The sequence below is a fragment of the Hippopotamus amphibius genome, chromosome 11, assembly GCF_030028045.1.
Source record: "Hippopotamus amphibius kiboko isolate mHipAmp2 chromosome 11, mHipAmp2.hap2, whole genome shotgun sequence".
Classification (NCBI taxonomy): domain Eukaryota; kingdom Metazoa; phylum Chordata; class Mammalia; order Artiodactyla; family Hippopotamidae; genus Hippopotamus; species Hippopotamus amphibius.
The window spans coordinates 52,754,253-52,770,067 of record NC_080196.1 but is presented as its reverse complement, the minus strand read 5'-3'; the positions used below and the strand labels follow the sequence as shown (position 1 = coordinate 52,770,067).

General features: G+C 36.1%; 1 protein-coding gene across 6 annotated transcripts in view; it reads right to left on the bottom strand.

The window, feature by feature from the left end:
• SLC4A7 (solute carrier family 4 member 7) overlaps positions 1 to 15,815 on the bottom strand; it is a 115,494-nt gene that overhangs the window by 9,244 nt on the left and 90,435 nt on the right. For all 6 annotated transcript variants that reach the window (XR_009047923.1, XM_057698268.1, XM_057698264.1 and 3 more), the window contains 3 exons: positions 6,772 to 6,840; positions 5,242 to 5,415; positions 174 to 305 (listed from right to left, as the gene is read on the bottom strand). Coding sequence is in view for 5 of the 6 variants with exons in the window: in XM_057698268.1 (XP_057554251.1) it covers positions 174 to 305; positions 5,242 to 5,415; positions 6,772 to 6,840 (375 nt within the window). In the remaining variant the exon portion in view is untranslated. The remainder of the gene's footprint in view (positions 1 to 173; positions 306 to 5,241; positions 5,416 to 6,771; positions 6,841 to 15,815) is intronic.

The window sequence follows — 15,815 nt, the reverse complement described above, 5'->3', positions numbered from 1 at the left end:
TGTTTCCTCATTTGTAAACTGGGGATAATAATAAATAATATACCCTTTATAATAGCAAGGTGCTTAGGACTGAAGGAGTGGACTCCCATTACAGTGACTACTCTGGTGTCTGCTACTTGGTACAAAATAATAAACAATAAGTGAACAGTGTATATTTAAAATTCTTTTTTTACCTCTTTCTCTTTTTTCTTTTTGTCATCTTCTTTCTTTTTCTTACTTTCTGGCATGAGATCATCAAGCCAACTAAGCTCTCTTTTTGTGAAACACAGATCCATGAGTTTGCGTACAAAGACTAATGCAAGAACCTTTAAAAAGTGAGGGAGAAAATATTAAGCAACATCTAAAAATATATATATTACATCACTTGCAGAAAAAGTATTTATTAAATCATAAATTAAAATGTACTTCATACATTTTATTTTAAAATGACTTCATATACCATCTTATTTCAAAGAAACTGAGTCACGTATTTATCTTTTTCAACCTTCTGCTCAAAGATATAAAGGAAATGGCATTTTAAGCCTTTTCCTATATAAACTCCTTGAATTCTGCATAAAATTATAAAGCAGATTAAACATGATGAGTCTTCACAAACAAGATTATTAATTTTTATGATGACTTTATAAGTAGACATAATTTTTAAAAATCTCTTCAGCACTGCATTAGAGAACCCATTTTCCAGCATTAGGTTTTAACTTTCAGATTATATTTGTGAAAAAGATACATTATTCTTTAATTTGCTTTTCTTTAACTGATGCTAAGGTTGAAGATGTTTTCAAATGTTTATTGGCCATTTGAATTTCTTCTGTTTTTTTTAAAATTTTTATATTGTTGATTTACAATGTTGTGTTAAATTTCAGGTGTACAGCAAAATGATTCAGTTATACATATACATATATCTATATTCTTTTTTAGATTCTTCTCCCATAGAGGTTATCACAGAATACTGAGTCAAGTTCCCTGTGCAGTAAGTAGATCCTTGTGGATTATCTGTTTTATATATACAATAGTAGTGTGTGTATGCTAATCCCAAACTCCTAATTATCCCTCCCCACCACCCTTCCCCTTTGGTAACCATAAGTTTGTTTTCTATGTCTGTAAGTCTGTTTCTGTTTTGCAAATAAGTTCCTTTGTATCATTTTTTTTAGATTACACATATAAGTGATATCATATGATATTTGACTTTCTCTATCTGACTTACTTTACTTAGTATCATATGATAATCTCTAGGTCCATCCATATTGCTGTAAATGGCATTATTTCATTCTTTGCTATGGCTGAGTAATATTCCATTGTGTATAAATACCACATCTTCTTTATCCATTCATCTGCTGATGGACATTTAGGTTGTTTCCATGTCTTGGCTATTGTAAACAGTGCTGCAGTGAACACTGGTGTGCATGTATTTTTTGAATTATGATTTTCTCTGGATATATGCCCAGGAGTGGGATTGCTGGATCACATGGTAGCCCTAGTTTTTAAAGTAACCTCCATAATGTTCTCCATAGTGACTGTACCAATTTACATTCCCACCAACAGTGTAGGATGGTTCCCTTTTCTCCACACCCTCTCCAGCATTTATTGTTTATAGACTTTCTAATGATGGCCATTCTGACCAGTATGAGGTGATACTTCACTGTAGTTTTGAGCTTCATTTCTCTAATTAGCAATGTTGAGCATCTTTTCATGTGCTTTTTGGCCATCTGTATGTCTTTTTTGGAGAAATGTCTATTTAGATCTTCTGAGGTTTTTTTTTTTTTGATGTTGAGCTACATAAGCTGTTCTGTATACTTTGGAGACTGATCCCTTGTCAGTCGCATCTTTTGCAAATATTTTCTCCCATCCTGTGGGCTGTCTTTTCATTTTGTTTACTGTTTCCTTTGCTGTTAAAAGCTTATGAGTTTGATTAGGTCCCATTTGTTTATTTCTGTTTTTATTTTCATTACTATAGGTGGATCCAAATAGACATTGCTGCAATTTACATCAAAGAGTGCTCTGCCTATGTTTTCCATCTTCTGTTCTTACTATTTCCTATCTTTTGCCTGTTTTTTCAATTGGTTTTCAATTGACTCCTGTTCATGAATTCCTAAAAGTGCTGCGTAGTTTGGATAGAAACACTTTATCTGTCTTATATGTTACAAAAAGTTTCTCCCAGTTCACAATCTGATTTTACTAAGGACATACAAAACAATTATCATGTGGTCAAATATATCATTTTTCTTTTACTGTTGGATTTCTCTGCTTTCTTTGAAAAATTACCTTCAATACAAATAATCTTTGAAATTTTCTACTACAATTTATTTTCATATTTAAATCCTGAATTGATTTATTATTTCTTTCTGAATATGACATTAGATAGCAACTTTATTTAGCTCCCAGTATGCAGTCTAATCTTTTAACACTATATACTAAATTTCCCATTTAAATTAAAGATCACCTTTAATAAAATAATCCACTTACATTATTCAGGTGGTAAATTCTCATATATTCTGATAAATTTCTAGACTCATTAGTCTGTTCTTCTGATCTATTTGTCAATTCCTATGCCAATTTCATACTTTATTAGCTATGCTGACTTGACAGCAATTTGTAAATATTCAGTTATCAAAACACTATGGTATTAGCACAGGAACAGTCAGGTCCCTCACTCCTGGACCCAGCCAGGAGCTCTGAATTACAATTATCTTTGCTTTGTTTTTCTCTGGTATTTAATTCTTCATTTTTCACTAATATACAATTTACATGTAGTCAAACAGAAAAACGTCAGGTGTAGAGTTTGACACTTTTGAAAAATACATGGACTCTTGTAACCCACAACCCAGTAAGATACGGAATATTTCTACCATCCATGTTGTTGTGGCTCTGGCATCTGTTTTTCTCTATGAACTTTAAAATTACCCAGTTCACACTAATACTAAGTGCTCCCCCCCAACACACACACAAACACACACGTAAATAAGACTAGTAAACTTCACACTTAGAAGTGACATTTTTATAATACTAAGTATACAAAACAAAGAACATGGTGTATATGTCTATCTGCTCAGGTTTTAATTTTATGTCCTTTAATACTGTTATGAGTTGACTTGTGTCCCCCATGAAAATATTTAAGTTCCCAGCCCCTAGTACCTCATAATATGATTTTATTTGGAAATAGGATTACTGCAGTAGTAATTAATTAAGAAGAGGTCACACCGGAGAGAACGGGCTCCTTGTGCAGTGTGTCTGGTGTTCTCCTAGAAGGGTCACATGAAGACACAGTGACACACATGGAGAACACATGTAACCACAAAGGCAGATTGGAATTATGCAGCTGCAAGCCATGGAATGCCAAAGACTGTCAGCAAAACCTACAAGGAAGTAAAGAAGGATTCCCCCGCTGGTTTCTGAGGGAGCAGGGCCCTGCCCACACCTTGATTTCTGACTTCTGGCTTCCACAACTGTGACACAAATTCCTGTTGCTCTAAAACAATGAGTCTGTGATACTTTGTTACAGTAGCCCTAAGAAACTAATACAAATATTATTATAAATTTTTTTTCTTTAAAAAGGTTTCTCGTTTTAAATTTATTAACTATTTTATAGTTTTTGGTCACTACTGTGAATAACATGTTTTCAATTTTTAGCATTATTACTAAGATAGAGCCTATATACTAATTATCATGTTTTCTTGTATCCAGCCACCTTAACAAAATTCTTATTAATTCTATTAGAGATTTTAGTCTTTTGAGTCATTTGGGTTAACACGTATATAATCATATTACAAATAATGTTATCTCCTTTTTATACCAATTATTACATTACTCTTATATCAGTTAGAACTTTCAGTTCATACAAAATAACAGTAGTAAATACTGGGCTTTTTCCTCTGCATCACGGGTAGGTAAACCATAAGCCCCTGGGATAAATCCATTCCACCATCTGTTTTGTATGGCTTGTGAGCTAAGAATAGCTTTTACAGATGAACATTTAGTACTGATCTGATGAGAGGAACTGCAACTTTTAATTCCAATTAAGTGACATATTGTCCCAAATGAAAAATTTCCATTCTTCTCATTAGCAGTCTTTCATTAAAAACAAATAAAAAAAGAACTGTACAATTACTTTTTTAATTTTATCAGTAAAAAATTGTAGAAACTTTTCTCTTGTTATACAGTAGTGTCTGTATAATATTCTAGTGGCCTACAAAGCCGAAAATATTTACTATCTGACCCTTTACATAAAAAAGTTTGTTGACCTCTAGTCTAGATGTTTATATTTATTGCTATAGATTCATGTACTATTTTCTTAAAATCCCTCAAATCTCTTCCACAGCTGTGGTTATATATCTTTTCTCCTCTTAATCCTGTATATTTTGCTCTCTCATTTTCTTCTTTACTAAGGAGTTTACCCATTACTGAGCTTTACAAATAAAAAACTTGATTCCATTTATTTTGTCTTCTTGAAAAACAGGGGCAATAAAGGGTATATACATTTTCCTATGAGTATAACTTTAGCTCATAGATAAAAAGTTATTCATTTCAATATCTCCACAATGGTTTTTTTAACTCAGTTTTCCACCCAGGGGTTATTTCAGAATTTAAGTTCTAAATATGGAATATTTTTTAGTGACTTTTCACTACTTATTTGTAATTTAATTTATTTGTAATCAGGGACTACTACCTGTATACTATACAGGTAGTATACTATAGTATACTAGAATACTATATTTTTCACAGCTATTTAATTTTTAAAGATTTTCTTTGTGGCCATCTATATAACTAACTTTTATATAATATTTATAAAAGGATTATTATTCTCTATGTGCAAAATACAATTGTGTAATGTCATAATTTAATGAATTATATTGATTCTTTTTAATACCATCTATAATCATTACTACTTTTTAACTTCTAGATCTATTAATTTCTGAAAATGATGTACTAAAACAACCTATTAAAGAACCATGTTTTTCTGGTTGCTTTGCTTTGTATCTTAGGCTATCATAACATCCTAAACTCTGAAGTTTTTTAAAAATACAAAACAGTGTTCCGTACCCAAGGACTAAAAATCAAAACAAACCAAAATTTAAAATTGAAAACAACTGGTTTCATAGCGAGAAAGGGCTAATTCCCATTTCAAAACACCTAATGTGCTTAAAGTCCTTTTCTCAAAGTCAATTATAAATGTTAGTAAGATAATTACTATCAAAACACACAAAAATGTTATTAACTAGTGATAAAGTATGAAAAAAAAAATCTTACCATCATGGGAAAAACCACTGCAGCAGCTGAAGCTTTTATCACCCACAAGAGGACCAGACAGGTGAGCTGGACAACTGTGAAGACGTGGACCTTCCAGAGAGGTACGTAGCGGAGGTAAATCAGGTCGGGCTGGTGTTTAGCGGGCATTCCAAATAATTTTATACGGTCAAAAAACTGGGTATTGAATGGAAAACAAAACGAGAAAAAGTTTTCAACAAAAATATCACTTCTGCTAATTAGGAAAAGAAATTATATTCTACTTTAGGGTTTTGTGATTTTAAACTCTAACTTCCCTGATATGCCCTGATAACACAGAAGAATGTTTCAGTTTACAACATCTTGATCCAAGGAGGAAAAAAAAAAAATCAAGATAACCATTTGAAAGAATATAATTCATTAATCAGAAAATTCAAGTCAAAATGTTTTAAACTGGGGAATTAAAATATTTCGATAAATTCATCTGCTATAATCAAATGCACAAGTCATTTAATCCCTTTGACCTTGTTTTCTAATATGTAAAACAAAATAACAATCTCCTAAGGTTCTTTCTAACATTACCAATGTTTTGAAAATAACTGAAGTAACAATTACCGATTTTTCACTCACTGAAAACGAAACTATGAGCCAATTCCTTGGTTTTTTGAGCTTTAATTTCCTCATTTATAAACCAGGAATAAGATCAGCCCTATATACGTCACAAAATTGTTGTAAAACAATTAAAGGAGTCAATGAGATCCTCTTTCAACTGCTGGAGAGCATATCCTGGACTGGGCTGAAACATAAAGCTGGTGCGTCTGAGTCGCCAGTAGCCAAGAGCTGGCAGCTCAGGACCATACACTGCTCACGGTCGCAGCTGGGCAGGTGGTGCCAACTCTACCTGAGCAGCTACACGTGCTACACTAAGATGAGATTCACACAAATCCTAATTCATTCTATCGGTCTGTTTCCCAAGAAATACTATAAGTAAGACAAAACACAGTAGTGAAAACACTAGATTCTAGCCTTGGCTCCATTGCTTACCTAGTTAGTAAGTCTCTTTCTGTTTCATGATTTATAAAATTAGTATTTCTTCCCTTCCTGTTTCCCAAAGTTGTCTTCAGGATCACAGAAAATCATCTACAGACTAGGCTCTATAAACTGTACTGCACCATACAAATGGTAGGTATACCATGGTTATAGAAAACTAATATCTACGCTTTCTTTTTAAGCAACTGAAACTGCTGTTATATCAGAAACAGCCCATTTTCCCCCATTCCAATCCTTTTCCCTCTTACTATACTAATCTATATTGATAGTTATCTTTCATCAGCTTCAATCAAAAATAGGTAAGGACATATCAGTTCATGATCTCATTCTCAGGGGGAAAAGTGTGCAGTAAGCAATAATTACTTGGAAAATGTAGAATTGAAGTCACTAGTTAACTTGCTCCCAAAATATCAGAGTTGAGAATTACTACCATCACAAAAACAATCATTGCAAATATAAAATGTTTAAGTTTTTCTACAAAATCATTAAATGCTTAAGACTTGCCTGGATTCCTTTTAATGAGGAAACTCCCATATAAAGGAAAACACCATACAGAACAGGCATTGGAATAAACTGTAAGTAAAATGACCACAATTAGAACCCATGCTACTAAAACAATTTCACATAAAAAATACATAAAAACATATTAAGTGCCTATGAGATAGAGTTAAAAGATCTTTCAGTGATGAGACTTAACTTTTCTATAAATAAGGAAAATGCTAGTAAACAATAACCTCCTTGAAAAATCATTTATCTTCTACATGTTTCCGCCTAAGAAGACTACGTTCCGTGGTTAAAAGCACAGGCACTATAATCAGACTACTTGGCTTAAAAACCCAGCTAACCTCTTATTGAGCCTTAACCTCTTTATCCTTTAGTTTCTGTATCAGATTGCTTTCAAGATTAAAAAACTTCAGAGAAGAAAGATGGCAGCAAAGTAAATGGACATGGAATGCATCCCTCTCCACAGATGCATCAGGAATACACCAAAAGATGCAATAACTCCCACAGAGAACCAGCTGAACACCAGCAAACGACTTCGGACACCAGGAAGGACTGCAAAGATCCCGACATAACTGGGTAGGACAGAGGGAAAAAAAAGAAAAGAAAAAAAGGAGAAAGAGGAGGAGAAGAAAGAAAAGGGACGGGTCCCACACCCTGGGGTGGGGGAATCTGAAATAGAGGGGAGATTGCTGAATTCAGGGAAACGTCCCTTATCTGACTGGGAAACCCCTCCTCCAACAGGGAATTTCCCTGGGTCAGAAGGGAGGCATTTGGGACTGTTCAAAGAAGGTGAAGCAGCTGAGCTGTGGCAGATGAGAAAGAGTGAGAAACACATGGAGGGTCTGCACCACGGCTCAGCGTGTCCAGACTGAGACATCAGTTCACAGCTAAACAGGGGTCTGGGAGCTGGAACGTGGGAACCGGAGAACTGGTTCAGGGTGAGAAACATTGTTGGCAGTGGGGAGACAGATTGAGAGGACAGGAGGGAAGAATTCGCAGCAGAGTGCCTACCACGGAAAGCTGGCCGACCACAACGGCAGCTCAATACTGCTGACTCACAAGCAGGGGGGAGGAGCCGCTGGTGTAGCTTCTCTCTCGGCGCCTGCGTTGGAAAAGGAAGGACCCCTGTGGGCCTGGCTAACGCACTCAGGGATAACAAAGGCCCCCGGGTGGGGCTGGCCTAGAGTGCCTGCAGACAAGAGCCAAAAGTCCGCAGAGTGGTACAGCTCTGGAGACATTCTGTTTACACTTGAGCCACCCGCGTCCCTCTGCAACAGGCACCACCACGGCCGACTAAGCCACTGTGACCCAGGCAAGGCGCCCCAGTGGAGTTGTAGCGGGGGGAGGAGCCACGGTTGGAGTTGCTCTCTTGGCCTGAGCCGCTCAAGCTGCCATGACCCAGGCAGGGTGCCACTGCTCACTCACTCCCAAGGGAAGGAGCCAATATTGTACCCTCTCTCTCTGCACACACCGGCGCTTACAGACGATAAAGGAAACTCTGCTGGTTGCAGAGTAATACAAAAAACCCAAGGCAGGTAGAAGGAAACTTACAGCTGAGACCCCAAGGAAACAGAAATAGTATTATTAATTCTATTGATCTGGTTCATTCTGGGGGTCAGTTTTAGTTTTTTTTTTTTTAACGCTCTTAGTCTGAAGGGATCTACACGTATTATACCATATTTTTATTCTATTTTTTATTCTATTTTGATTTTTAGCCTTTTTATATATTTCTATTTCTAGCTAAGTTTTTTGTAGTGCTGACTGTACCTTTACCTTTTTTTCAACTCTCTTTTAAACATTTCTATTTCTTTCATTTTCTTTTCATATTTCCATTCACACTACGCTCTTCTGTTGCCCTGTCTTCTATCCTTTTTTAGTTTATTTTATCTTCATATACTTATAATCAATATTATTGCTCAGCTAAGTTTCCTTGCTTTATTCTCCAGATGACACACTGCTTTGGTTTTTATTATTAGGTTTGGTCCTTACCTTAGTTCTAAGTATAATTGTCTGATTTCATTCTGAGAATCTCCGGTCTGTCTGGTGGTACTCTCGCTCTTTATTATATTTGATCCTAGCTTTCAAAATCTCCCTGGATTTGTGTTTTTGTGTTGTTTTGTTTTGAATTTCTGTTGGTTTTCTCTTAGATTGCCTGATGGCATACTGGGGTTCTTCTTTCAGGTCTTTCTAGGGCCTTATGTTCTACTGGATCCAGTATTTGTGTGACTTATACATTTATGTGTTTCCTTGACTTAGTATTTGTTTGACTCAACACTCTGCCATTACTCTGGGGTTTGGACAGTCTCCTTCAAACCCCTTTATTGCCGGGATAAGCAACCTCAGAAGTCTGCACTACTCCAGCAGAAGTCTAGTAGGAGGCTCTGGGTAGGGAGCACTGAATCCAGGAAGTTAGACTACTAGGGAGTCCTCAGACATAGGGAAGATTAACTGCAGGGAACTCTCACAAAGCGCTGTATCAGAGTCTAAGACTAGGCTTCGTCCGACTCTCTGCAACTGCCAGTGCTGGACACCTCACATCAAACTAAAAACATGACAGGAAAACAAACCCACCCATCAACACACAGAATACCTAAAGCCATATTAGCATCACAGATACCCTAAAACACACCTCCTGACACAGCCCTGCTCATCAGAGAGAAAAGACATAGAGCCACACACCAGAAAGCAGACACCAGACACCCCCTGACACACCAGGAAGCCTACTCAAGACACTGGACAAACCCCACCACAGGAGGCAGAGGGAAGAAACAAGAGGAATTACTCCTAGGCAGCATAGGGAAAGGAGACAGCAAATCCAAAAAATTAGACAAAATGAGAAAACAAAGAAACACCATGCAGGCATAGGACCAGGAAAAAAACCCACAAGACCAAATAAATGAAGAGGAAATAGGAAAATTGCCTGAAAAAGAATTCAGAGTAATGATAGTAAAGATGATCCAAAATCTCGATAATAAAGTACAGAAAATACAAGAAACAGTTACTAAGGACAAAGAAGAACTAAAGAACAAACAAACAGTAAGGGACAACAAAATAATTGAAATTAAAAATACTTGAGATGGTATAAACAGCAGAATAACTGAGGCAGAAGAACGAATAAGTGAGCTGCAAGATAGAATGGGGGAAATAACTGCCACAGAGCTGGAAAGAGAAAAAAGAATAACAAGAATAGAAGACAGTCTCAGAGACATTGGTGACAACATTAAGTGCACCAACATTCGAATCATAGGCATCCCAGGAAGAAGAAGAAAAAAAGAAAGGGTCTGAGAAAATATGTGAAGAGGTTCTAGTGGAAAACTTCCCCAACACGGGAAAGGAAAAAATTAATCAAGCCCAAGAAGCACAGAGAGTTCCATACAGAATAAATCCAAGGAGAAATACATCGAGGCACATGTTAATCAAACTTATGAAAAATAAACACAAAGAAATAATATTAAAAGCAGCAAGAGAAAAGCAACAAATAAAATATAAGGGAAAACCCATAAGGATAACAGCTGATCTTTCTGCAGAAACTCTGCAGGCCAGAAGGCAATGGCAGGATATACTGAAAGTCCTGAAAGAGAAAAACCTACAGCCAAGAATACTCTACCCAGCAAGAATCTTGTTCAGATTTGACAGAGAAATCAAAAGCTTTCCAGACAAGCAAAAGTGAAGAGAATTCAGCACCACCAAACCAGCCTTACAACAATTGCTAAAGGAACTTTTCTAAGCAAGAAACACAAGAGAAGGAAAAGACCTACAAAAACAAAATTCAAACAATTAAGAAAATAGTAATCAGAACACACATGTCAATAATCACCTTAAATGCAAATGGATTAAATATTCCAACCAAAATACACAGACTGGCTGAACGGATACAAAAACAAGACCCGTCTATATGCTGCCTACAAAAAACCCATGTCAGCCCAAGCGACACAGATAGACTGAAAGTATGGGGATGGAAAAAGATATTCCATGCAAATGGAAGTCAAAAGAAAGCTGGAGTAGCAATACTCATATCAGATACATTAGACTTTAAAGACTATTACAAGAGACAAGGAAGGACACTACATAATGATCAAGGGATCAATCCAAGAAGAACATATAACAATTGTAAATATCTATGCACCCACCATCGGAGAACCTCAATACATAAGGCAAATATTAACAGCCATAAAAGGGGACATTGACAGTAACACAATAATAGTAGGAGACTTTAATGCCCCACTTACATCAATGGACAGATCATCCAAACAGAAAATAAATAAGGACACACAAGCTTTAAATGACACATTACACCATCTCAACTTAAGTGATATTTATAGCACATTCCATCCAAAAACTACAAAACACACCTTTTTCTCAAGTGCACATGGAACATTTTCCAGGATAGATCACATCTTGGGTCCCAAATCAAGCCTTGGTAAATTCAAGAAAACTGAAATCATATCAAGCATCTTCTCTGACCACAACGCCATGAGACTAGATATCAATTACAGGAATAAAACTGTAAAAACTACAAACACGTACTGACTAAACAATATGCTATTAAACAACCAAGAAATCACTGAAGAAATCAAAGAGGAAATCAGAAAATATCTAAAAGCAAATGATAATGAAAACACAACAACACAAAACCTATGGGATGCAGCAAAAGCAGTTCTAAGAGGGAAGTTTACAGCAACACAGTCCTACCTCAAGAAATAAGAAAAATCGCAAATAAACAACCTAACCTTACACCTAAAGCAATTAGAAAAAGAACAAAGAAACCACAAAGTGAGCAGAAGGAAAGAAATCATAAAGATCAGAGCAGAAATAAATGAAAAAGAAATGAAGGGAACAGTAGCAAAGATCAATAAAACTAAAAGCTGGTTCTTTGAGAAGATAAACAAAATTGATAAACCATTAGCCAGACTCATCAGGAAAAGAAGCGAGAAAACGCAAATCAACAGAATTAGAAATGAAAAAGGAGAAGTAACAATCAACACCGCAGAAATACAAAAGATCATGAGAGACTACTACAAGCAACTATATGCCAATCAATTGGATAACCTGGAAGAAATGGATACATTCTTAGAAAAAAACAATCTTCCAAGACTGAACCAGGAAGAAACAGAAAACGTGAACAAATTAATCACAAGTATGGAAATTGAGACTGTGATTTTAAATCTCCCTACAAACAAAAGCCCAGGGCCAGTGGGATTCACAGGCAAGTTCTATCAAACATGTAGAGAAGAGCGAACACCTATCCTTCTCAAACTCTTCCAAAATATAGCAGAAGGAGGAACACTCCCAAACACATTCTATGAGGCCACCATCATCTTGATATCAAAACCAGGTAAAGAGGTCACAAAAAAAGAAAATTACAGCCCAATATCACTGATGAATATAGATGCAAAAATCCTCAACAAAATACTAGCTCCTCAACAAAATACTAGCTAACAGAATCCAACAGCACATTAAAAAGATCATACACCATGATCAAGTGGGGATTATCCCTGGAATGCAAGGATTCTTCAATATATGCAAATCAATCAATGTGATACATCATATCAACAAACTGAAGGATAAAAACCATATGATAATCTCAATAGATGCAGGAAAAGCTTTTGACAAAATTCAACACGCATTTATGATAAAAACTCTCTAGAAAATGGACATAGAAGGAAGTTACCTCAACATAATAAAAGCCATATACGACAAAACAACAGCCAACATCATTCTAAATGGTGAAAAACTGAAAGCATTCTTTCTAAGAACAGGAACAAATCAAGGGTGCCCACTCTCCCATTATTATTCAACATAGTTTTGGAAGTTTTAGCCAGAGCAATCAGAGAAGAAAATGAAATCAAAGGAATCCAAATTGGAAAAGAAGAAGTAAAATTGTCACTCTTTGCAGATGACATGATATTATACATAGAAAACCCTAAAGATTCTACCAGAAAACTGGTAACACTAATCAATGAATTTAGGAAAGTAGCAGGATACAAAATTAATGCACAGGAATCTCTTGCATTCCTATAGACTAACAATGAAAAAGCAGAAAGAGAAATTAAGGAAACTCTTCCATTTACCACTGCAACAAAAAGAATAAAATACCTAGGAATAAATCTGCCTAAGGAGACAAAAGACCTGTACGCAGAAAACTATAAGACACTGATGAAAGAAATCAAAGACGATACAAACAGATGGAGAGTCATACCATGTTCTTGGATTGGAAGAATTGTCATTGTGAAAATGACTATACTACCCAAAGTAATTTACGGATTCAATGCAATCCCTATCAAATTACCAATGGCATTTTTCACAGAACTAGAACAAGAAATCTTACGATTTGTATGGAAACGCAAAAGACTCCAAATAGCCAAAGCAATCTTGAGAAGGAAAGACAGAATTGGTGAAATCAGGCTTCCTGACTTCAAACTATACTACAAGGCTACAGAGACCAAGACAGTATGGTACTGGCACAAAAACAGAAAGGAAGATCAATGGAACAGAATAGAGAACCCAGTGGTAAATCCAAGCATATATGGACACCTTATCTTTGACAAAGGTGGCAAGAATATATAATGGAAAAAAGACAGCCTCTTCAATAAGTGGTGCTGGGAAAATAGGACAGCAACATGGAAAAGAATGAAATTAGAACACTTCCTAACACCATGTACAAAAATAAATTCAAAATGAATTAAAGACCTAAATGTAAGGCCAGACACTATAAAACTCCTAGAGGAAAACATAGGCAGAACACTCTATGACATACACCAAAGCAAGATCCTTTTTGACCCACTTCCTAAATAAAGGAAATAAAATTAAGAATAAACAAATGGGACCTAATGAAACTTAAAAGCTTTTGCACAGCGAAAGAAACCATACAGAAGGCAAGAAGACAAACCGCAGAATGGGAGAAAATAGTTGCCAACGAAGCAACGGACAAAGGATTAATCTCTAAAATATACAAGCTGCTCATGCAGCTTAATACCAAAAAAGCAAATAACCCAATCCACAAATGGGCGGAAGACCTAAATAGACATTTCTCCAAAGAAGACATACTGAACGCCAACAAACACATGAAAAGATGCTCATCATCACTAATCATTAGAGAAATACAAGTCAAAGCCACAATGAAGTATCACCTCACACTGGTCAGAATGGCCACCATCAAAAAATCTAGAGACAATTAATGTTGGAGAGGGTGTGGAGAAAAGGGAACACTCCTGCACTGTTGGTGGGAAGGTAAGTTGGTACAGCCACTATGGAAAACAGTTTGGAGGTTCCTTAAAAAACTAAAAATAGAACTACCATATGATCCAGTAATCCCACTGCTGGGCATATACCCAGAGATAACCATAATCCAAAAAGACACATGTACCATAATGTTTACTGCAGCACTATCTACAATAGTCAGGACACGGAAGCAACCTAAATGCCCATCAACAGATGAATGGATAAAGAAGATGTGGCACATGTATACAGTGGAATATTACTCAGCCATAAAAAGGAATGAAATGGAGCTATATGTAATGAGGTGGATAGACCTAGAGTCTGTCATAGAGAGGGAAGTAAGCCAGAAAAAGAAAAACAAATACTGTTTCCTAACTGATATATACGGAATCTAAAAAAAAAAAATAAATGATACTGATGAACCCAGTGACAGGGCAAGAATAAGGATGCAGATGTAGAGAATGGACTGGTGGACACGGGGTTGGGGAGGCGGGGGGTGAAGGGGAATCTGGGATGGTGTGAGAGTAGTATAGACATAGACACACTACCAAATATAAAACAGATAGCTAGCGGGAAGTTGCTGTATAACAAAGGGAGATCCACTCAATGATGGGTGATGCCTTAGAGTGCCAGGACAGGGAGGGTGGGCGGGAGTCGCGGGAGGTAGGGGATATGGGGATATATGTATAAACACAGCTGATTTACTTTGGTGTACCTCAAAAGCTGGTACAAGAATGTAAAGCAATTATATTCCAATAAAGAGCTTAAAAAAAAAAAGATTAAAAAGCTTCAAATTCATAAAACACTCAGAAAAGCCCATGGTACATATCAATCACTGAAAAAGCATTAGCCGTTATTATCACCATCACTGCCCCTACAGTGACTGCTACACAGTTCCGTTTACTGACTACGTATAATAAATAAACAGCACCCCCCAAGAAAAGGTTCTGTTCCTTTGGCAGTTAAAGAGAATCCCAAACTGCCTACCTAGTCCATGCCCAGGTATTCCACAGGAAAGCCAGCAACAAGCTGCATTCATTGACTCAAACACCACAATCAGCATTCACCCAAGGGAGAGACCTATAAGGAAAAACACTGCACAGCCAGAGGAGAATCACACTCTCTCTCTACTAAACAGCCTAGTATGTCTTTAACTAAGGACTATGGAAGAGAAGAAAACATGTCAAAAATCTAATTAATATCCTCAGGGAATCTCAAGAAAACATTTAATCCATAAATCAGAATGCTAGGAAAAATGAATAACCAGAATGAAAAAAAACCTTCCAGAAATTAAAGATATAATTATCAAAATAATTAAAAAGAATTTTGTAATAATGATTTTGATAAGACCAAAGAGATCAATAAAATGATAAGGAAAATGGAGGAAAATTTAACAGTGAGAGAGAGAGTGGAGAAGAGGAATGTAACAACATATCCAGAAGGTCAATATCTGTCTAACTGAAAGCAAAGAAATATCTAAGAGAAAATAGAGAAGAGGAAATAACTGAAGAACACTCCCACGGTTAAAGGCACACATTTCTAGAGTAAAAGAACCCACAGAGAGAGAAGCAGGGTAAATTAAAAGTCCCTATCTATCTACCTAAATATCCTAGTGAGATTTCAAACCACTAGTAGTAAAAAGGGCATTTTGGTAGCATCTAGAAAGGAAAAAGATGCTTCTGAAGATACAAAAACCAAATAGATGTCAGACCTCTTATTAGAACCACTGATCTCTAGGCAACAATTACTTTAAGATTCCAAGAAAAATACATTTGAACCTTGAAATCAATATCCATCTATCAATCAAATGTGAGGATAATTTTGAA